Source organism: Drosophila willistoni (assembly GCF_018902025.1).
Source record: "Drosophila willistoni isolate 14030-0811.24 chromosome XL unlocalized genomic scaffold, UCI_dwil_1.1 Seg141, whole genome shotgun sequence".
NCBI lineage: Eukaryota > Metazoa > Arthropoda > Insecta > Diptera > Drosophilidae > Drosophila > Drosophila willistoni.
Genome location: NW_025814052.1, coordinates 530,221 through 538,622, shown reverse-complemented (window position 1 = coordinate 538,622; position 8,402 = coordinate 530,221). Strand labels below are relative to the sequence as shown.

At 38.7% G+C, this 8,402-nt stretch overlaps 1 protein-coding gene across 1 annotated transcript; it reads right to left on the bottom strand.

Annotated features, from left to right (window-relative positions):
• Positions 1-5,252: 5,252 nt before the first annotated feature.
• On the bottom strand, positions 5,253-8,290 carry LOC6649205 (chitinase-like protein Idgf4). The gene is made up of 4 exons (XM_002070975.4): positions 8,248-8,290; positions 7,719-7,848; positions 6,130-6,690; positions 5,253-6,054 (listed from the first exon to the last, which is right to left on the bottom strand). Exons 2-4 carry the CDS (start codon positions 7,837-7,839, stop codon positions 5,405-5,407), a joined length of 1,332 nt encoding a protein of 443 aa, XP_002071011.1. The 5' UTR covers positions 7,840-7,848; positions 8,248-8,290; the 3' UTR covers positions 5,253-5,404.
• Positions 8,291-8,402: the final 112 nt, after the last annotated feature.

Below are 8,402 nucleotides of genomic sequence, written 5' to 3'. Positions count from 1 at the left end.
CCTGATGAGATGGGTGGCAACTGCAAGCCCTTTCTCTTGTCCCTCCCTCCCATTCCACTGCTCATTCATTCTTTAAGCGCCTTTTCACTGCAGACATGGGCGTGTGGTTGTATGTGTGTGTGTGTGTAGGCGGGTGGGCGTCACCAGGACCAAAAACATAAACTACACGAGCAGACAATTGCCAAGCACCAAGCAAAGGAGAAAAAAAGGGGCGATAAATAATTTCAATGCTGCTTTTGTTGTTGTTGTTGTTGTTGCTGTTGCGGTTTTGTGTTGCCTTCATAATTCCAAATGCTTTGATCAAACGTCAAGCGTCTAAGCCTATTGCTATGCCACGCCCTCGACCCCCAAAAACCATCATTCCCACAATCACCCCAAGACCCCTGCCCCGCACAGTTCGATGTCCAACGCCTACTTACCACTTGAACTTAGTTCTTGAACTTTAGTCAAAGGCATTTTGATGCTTTCGCCTTCATTCAATTCAGTTAAAGTCCCATTTGCTTAGAGTTGAAATTTCCCTAAGAAATATAAAAAAATATTTCAATACAATATAATAAGTATCCACAAACATATGTACTTACTTACTCACTCATTATCAAACAAAGGAATTGGAGTGAATCGGAAACTTTATTTTCAATTCCATGAAGACATAGACATATGTCAAACATATGTCAAACAGAGTTTCAATAATTCAATAACAATTTTAATTCAAATGGAAATACATGTACTTGGCATATTTGCAAGCAATTCGAAACACTATCAAGTACTTACAAACACTTGAGGTAATCGAAAATCTTTGCAAGTATTTTCAAAGTATTTGTTTTGTAAAATTCATATGAACAACTGCATTTTGAGTTGGGGGGAATTTATGATTCATTTGTGAAGAATTAACAAATTCATTAATTATTCAGCGGAAACTCTCTGACGCTTGGAAAACTCATCTAACCACTCCCCTATGGATCTCTCGCTCTCTCGCTCTCTTTCTGTCCCTTTTTACGCTTTTTTTTTGGGGTTTTTTCGGTTCACGTCTTGTGGGTGTGTCGTTTGTCCACCTTTTGTTTTGGCCTTCTTGAACTTGAATTTCATTTCGTTTCGGTCAAAACTGATTAATGAATTTTGATAAAGCCGAGCGGACAGATTGAAGCGAGTTTCAGCCTCAACGTCAATTCTACTAATTAACATAAGGAATATTTTATGTATGTGTATGTATAAATATATTTTGTTTTGTTCGCTTCCATTATGAAATTTGTGTTTTGTGATTTGTAGGGCTTAGATAAGCGCACCTTAGTTTAGGGTAATTTCAGATTAAGTTTTTTGTTTGATTTCTTAATTAATTAAACCCCCCCATGCGAAAGGTTGAATTTTTCAATATGTACGAAATTGGCTGGCTAAGCGAAAAACCAAAGAAAAAAAAAACAAACAAAATAATAAAAAAAAAAACCCCAAGCCAAAATGGATAAATGTGTATGCAACTCCCAGGCAACTCCTTCTGATCAAGTGGACCCCAAGGAGTCGTAAACTTGGTCAGGAGCAGCACCAAAAACGTGCTCACACCATGTACTACATACGTGCAAGTGTCGCCCATTTTTGAACCAAGAGCCAAGAGCTAAAAATACACACACACACACACACTCACAAAAAACAAGCAACAAACATAATGCTCAGTATACAATTAGATGATCGAATGCTAAATACCCTGGAGAAGTTATGCAAGGAACAAGAGATTTCTTTTGGATTGTATTGCTAGATTAAATCTTCTGCTATGATATCCACTATATACATATGTATGTAGGTATATATAGAAATTGATAGCATCTGTAGAAGAAGGCTAAGTTTATACCTTTCTCACTCATTTGTTTTAGTCAATTGAAATTGCGCATTTTTGTTGCGAAATTAAAAACAATTGAGCAATTTGTTATTTCCGCTATTTGATCTGCCATTACAGGGTGTTAAATGTAACTTTTTCACGCAGAGTGCATATGTACGTACATTTTTTTAAATGTATTTTTATGCGTATGTGTCTGTGTGAATGTAATTGTGTAACACCTCGCAAATAAAACACATGTAACACTCTGACTTTGGAACTGTGAACTTCTCTTCCCAACCCCCTTCTGACCAGGGCAGACACACACTCACACACTTATACATATGCATATATATGTATATGTACGTATCATATTGCTCTCCGGCAAAAGAAACAGAGGATAAAGAACCACAGAAACCCAAATGCTCCAGGCGGACGCATCAACTATAATTTTGTTACTGATAAAAAAATTATATATAGGTATATATAAAAGTGCAGCAATGAATAACTTTAATTTGTTTTACATGTTTTTTGCAAAACGGTAACAACTGACAAAATAGTTTGCCTAAGTGGCTCAAGATTACATAAATCGATCAATAATATCGACTATTATCGAGATTTTGACATCTCTAGTTACAAGTAATTCGCTCCTCTTCGGGCAATGATCTGCAAATGATTGTGAGTTTGACATACCAGATTAGTTATATGAAACATCACATAGTTTTGATAGTATTGTTCAATACTTATATTTCTATATCGATATGTTTTTTTATTGTTGGTTTTTATAGTAAATATTTGTTTCAAAATATTAAAGTCAATCAATGGAAACTGTAACTTTATTTAATTAAGATAATAAAACAGTTTTAGTTAAAAATTGTTAACTAATTCTGGCTTGAAAAAAGTAATGAGTATTATCTATGAGAAATATAATTCAACATTGTCAACACTTTTATTGAAAGTGTTGCAAAGGGATTGTCAAGCCGCTGGGAAAGTACATTTACCATTGATTGCTTAGTGAGTTGTCAAACGATTTGCATATGTTCACAATCATCAAATACATTCCCAATCCCATACCCATTCCCATTGCCCATTTCCCATTTCCATTTGGTGCTCAGGTTTGGTTCGCATTGAACAAACTGTATTGACCATTGAGGAGAAATTGGTGTCAAGGCTGCATTTGCACGTGTTCTGGCCATAAAATTCTTTCCTTTGCTTTTACCCATTTGCCACATTGTCTCATTGCCTATCGAAATGTTTTTTGGCTGTTGTTTTTCTTTTTTCGAAGGGTCTAAGGGGTGGAGTGGGGCATCATCAGGATGATTCAGCAGGAAACAGCCATACCGTATCGATATGGATACGCAGTTTGGGTCATTGCAAGCAATTGGTAAATGTATCTTTTGTGCCTAACCGGGCATAATTGTTATGAACTCATTGCACATCATTTGCAATGTGCGTGCCCCGACTTGCCAAAATGGCTCCATTCATGCAAAGAGAGAGGGAGCTGCGGATAAAGATGGTAATGGTAAACGGATGAGGGGAGGACAGAGTGGGCAGAGAGAGAGAGAGAGAGAGAGACACTCAGAGCAGTAGGCTTTCAGCAAATTGCTTTGATAATTGTTAACATCTCATACAGGAGGCAACTTAAGCCATCTACGCACGCACACACACACACACACATATATATACATACAGAGAGAAAGAGAAAGAGTGAGAGAGCATGTGGTAGAAGGATATAGGTTCCTTTTACCGATCAACAAAGCACGCTGAATGGGCTAGTGGGCGTGGCACTTTACACGGCAATTTGTTATTTTGTGGTTGACTAATTGCATGTATGTGTTTGTGTATGTGTGCGTGTGCGTGTGCGTGTACGAGTATGTGTATAAAAGGAGGCAAAGTCGTTGTCTGCCAACGTCATTTTGGTCAACATGCAGGAGCAACATGAGCAACAGCAGCAGCAGCAGCAGCAGGCAGAACGAGAACTTTGCAACTGCAGGCAACTGGAAAAAGGAGCTGAAGCAGCACAGTGGCTAGGAGTCACTTGCTCAGAGCAGACATGAGATTTATGCTGCCAGTGATATAAACGCACCTCCCCTCTAAATGGGTGTAACTGTCATCTACACTGGCAAAAAATATTGCAAGAGAAGCTCTATCAACAAATGGATTCTTCTTCTTCAAATGTGTGATAGAATATTCAATTAATGCTTTATTATACCTCTCCCTAAATAGAGCTATTTAAGAGTAAAACTGCAAATATGCTTCTACTTAGTATATAGCAAAGGAGTTAACAAACTAAACTTTTCTAGGTGCCTTCTCTACATCGCTCAGTGGAAAAATCAGGATACAATCCAAAATGTAATAACGTTTTAGACAAAACCCCAAGAACTGAATCAACAGCATCCCTAGCTCATATTCCAGTTGGAGTTGGATTCTTCCTGCCGTACAGTGCGTATGGATGATGCTGCAGTGCAACCTCCACTGTTTCTCTCTCACTCGCACTCCAATGTGTAGTTGTGGCACTAAAATTTACTTTGTATGCGCCCGGGTTATGGTTTTTGCGGTTGCATTTTGCAATTTTGCAAATGATAAAGTGATCCAAGAGAAGACCACCCACCCTCTCCTCCATATCCTGCTGTCGCATTTCTTTATCCCCTGCACTCATTTCCCCTTTGCCTATTTGCCATTTGGTGGGTGTCAGCGGCAATGGTTCAAGTGGTCACAGTCTGACCAAAGAGGGAGTCATCGAGACCATCACCCTCCCACTGCCCCCCTCCCCCATTTGTTTGCCCTCTTCTCTCAAAAAAGATGAATGAGGCATTGGCTGCAATGTAGGAAACTGTTGCTATTCTCCCATCTGTGGGGAGAACTAGGTGCATGTTAGGGGGGATGGTAACAGTTAGCAGGGTGGTCCAATGGCCAAGGCCTGTTTCCGCCAGGAGCAGGCACTAACACCGCACATAAAACAATCAGCCGGCGACCGCAGGCTGACACGAAATGCCGGAAGAAAATGCAGAAATGAAGTCACAGCCAGAACCGAAACTCAGTATTCAGTTAACAGAAATATACACACTCGGTACATCGGTGGGGGTAATGTGTGGGGAGGTGAAGGGAATCGACCGGATGGGTACAGAATTCATACATGAATGGCTTCTTGCTGAAGAACCAGTCTAACAAACAGTTTATTTACTTTGGGGCAAAGCAATTGGAAGTTGTTGCACTCAATTACTGTTAATGTGAAATCACATTCATGGATGAATGCATTAAGTTGGCATGATTGAATTTTGATATGCGAATCACTAACAAAATTTGTGCAGGATTCGTGCAAAAATTTGCCTCAACGAAATATCGATGGGATCAGCCTCTCTCTTAACTGTTACCATGATGATTGTTAAGATAATAACTGTTTGTCAATTTCGAAAAAAGAGTTTTAGGAGTTTTAGAGACTATTATGTCGTGTTGGTGTCAATGATACATAGGTTTTTATTATTGTTATAATTCTAATGCGGAAAAAAAATAGTTTTCAAAAGAGCAAAAATAAGGCAAAATGCTTGCGATAAAGAATGTTATTTTGTTGTCATGCCAATTCCGTTTGGCTGGACGCGTCTACAACTTGTATTTGATGGCACGCAAAATGGGATACTTCTCACCGCCTGTGCAGGCTCCACGGAAATCATCGAAACTCAAATCGACAATGGCCACGCCGCCCAGTCCTCGGGTCTTTACAAAGGCAGCCTTGAGGGCAGCGGTATCGGGATCCTCGTAGCCAACCCAGACACCATTCTCGCCACTGTCATCGGCCGAACGATAGGCATAGCTGCCGAAGCGCTTGGTCGGATCACCAACCTTGCGTAGTGGTCCATCAGCTCCCTTCAGATGCTGGTTGGCTGGATTGGGCAGCTTGGCGCACACCTCGGGCCAACTGAGGAAGCCGGGGATCTGTGTTTGCAGACCAGCTGGTGCAACGCCATCAGCCTCCGCGACAGGTGGCAGACCAGTTAGACCGGAATCTTTGGTAATCTTCCAGGCACGACCGTAGGTGGGAATGCCCACATTGATCTTGCTGGTGGGAGCATGATTGTTTATCCAATAGTTGACCTGGAAGTTCACATTCGATTCGGGATTGCGTTCATTCAGCTCGTTGATTGGGGCGGGGAAGTCGGCGACCTCATTGTTACGTTCAGGGGTCTGGAAGTCATAGGCATGTAGATTCACGTAGTCCAAGTTGTTGATCAGGGCGGGCACATCGAAGAACACTAAGTTGATATTTATGTAAATGACAAATGAATATCAAATTGTTTTTTCTTTTTATTACATATATTCAAACTTACGCGATGAATTCACATTGGGCAGGACACTAAGTCCCAGCAGATAGCCATCTGGACGGAAAGCGTTCTTCAACTCACGCACCAGAGCCACGAATTCCTCCTTATGCTCTTCAGACTTCTCATCGACAATGTGATCGCCAGTGAAGATTTTCTTGAAACCCTTCCAGAACTTGCCAATGCCGCCATGGACCTTCTTTGGCTTGTTCTTGGGGAACTGCCAGCCCAAATCGAGACCATCAAAGCCATAGGTCTTAACCAAGGAATGAGCGCTGTTGATGAAAGGAATGCGAGCGTTGCTGCTCTCCAGCAATGTCAAGTACTTGTTATTTTCCGGATCGACCACATCTTTGTCACCACCCACGCTCAGAAGAACCTTCAAGTCGGGCTTCTTCTTCTTAAGGCTGGTCACCTGACGCAGCAGACTACTGCCCAGATCCAATTCCAATTTCTCATTGTTGCTAACCAATTTGTGAGAAGTTGGATTGATGCCAGCATATCCATAAATCAAATGAGTGCAGAACTGAAGAGCAGGTTCCAGGTCGTTCAAAGTTAGTTTGGATAGACCTAAGAAAGAAACAAAAACATAGTCTCAAAAGCATCCAAAACTCGACTGATATATAAAATTCTGGTTGAATATTGTTGGTAAGATATCTTTTTATAGACTGGACTAACTACCTAATTAGTATATGTAGTAACTAAAACTTTTATTTTATGTAGACTTCAACTTAATTTGATTCTTATGAACCCTTTTTATTTTGGTTAGAATGGTTTAAAGTTCAAACTTTAAAATATTATTAGAGACATTATTTGAGCGTTACATCGAGTTCAGTTTAATTGTATTCTTTACATTTTTCTTCCAAAAAATTTTTCATCAACTTTGAAGTGTTTGGTCTTATCTGTACATTTATTTATTTATAATTTGTGCCGAACCCAAAACAAATGTTGAAAAAGATTGTTTGAACAATTTCTGATGAGAGCAAATTAATAAAATGAAAAAATCCCCAAACCCGAAAAATAACAAGTGAACAACTCTGTTCGCATAATCAATTAACGTAGTGCAAAAGCCAAGTTTAGACTGTCTCAAGGTGGCGATATGCCACTGACTCATTCAAGTTTCAATTAACCACAATTTATTATTGTTGTGCATACACACATACATATATATATATCGTTTATATGCCTCCCAACCAACAATTGCAATTTGTGGAAAATTGAATTTAGAAAGTTTCGTTTCATTATTGATGATCTTGTGACCTGTAAAATGCTCTTAGCATTGCCATATGAAAAGTGAAAATCATCTAATTGAATTGTGCTTTTGTCCCATTATATAGAACAAACAAATTGAATTGAATACAATCCACAGTGTACTTACATACATATGTATGTATATATGTATGTATATCTCTTCAAAATGAGTCTATTGACTAAACACTTTGAAAAGACACGTCAATAATTTTCTAGTGCTGATAACCTCTTCAACTTTTCTTTGCTAAAAATATCAACCCAAAGATTGTCATTGTACTACCCCGACAAAAGAGATATTCCACATATGTATATATTTCTAGAAAATTCACACTAGTAAAGTTACTTACCCTCGCGTATATAGCTGCCTCCATCGTAATAGCAGAGAACATGTGGGCTTCCTCCTAAGGCATCAGTTTGCCCGATTGCCAATAGGACAACAGCCACAGAGACAAAGGCAAAGAGCTTCATAGTCAGTTACTGCAACCAAAAGAAGAAGTACATCATAAGTAAATGATAAACAAAACAATTACAGTAATTGAACTGAAGAGTAATGAACAAATTAGAGAGAAGAAACAAGGAATAGAAAGACCTAATGGATTCTAGACTCGATCTGAATGAATATGTTTTTAAAACTCATTTCTTGGAATGGAAATAACCAGATCGACTACAACAAGTTACACAAAAATTCGTAGAAAAAGTTATTAGCAAATTATAATACAGAAATCACAAAAACACAACTAAAAAAAAAAAACAAAAACAAACGAATATGCATATGAAAAACAACTTTATCAAATGACTAAAAAGTCAATCATGAGACACTAATTATTTGCATATACATCTATATGTTTATATATGTATTAAAATCGGATCACTAACTTGATGTGCTCGTATTAAGAGTAAAACTGAAACTGCGCCTGCCTCGAGTCGCGGCAAAGTTTAAGTGAACTTGTTGAGAATACAAAATCAAAAAATAGAAAAAAAAAAAAAAAACAGATGAGAGAAGAAACTAAATTAAGGTAAAGACAAAAACA

Bases quoted from the DNA above. Each gene is read 5' to 3' on its own strand.
- LOC6649205 (XM_002070975.4), bottom strand. From the start codon at position 7,839: ATGAAGCTCTTTGCCTTTGTCTCTGTGGCTGTTGTCCTATTGGCAATC. The intron at 6,691-7,718 runs GTAAGTAACTTT...TTTCTTTCTTAG, and splicing joins AGGCAGCTATATACGCGAGG to GTCTATCCAAACTAACTTTG. The intron at 6,055-6,129 runs GTAAGTTTGAAT...ATATCAACTTAG, and splicing joins GCCCAATGTGAATTCATCGC to TGTTCTTCGATGTGCCCGCC.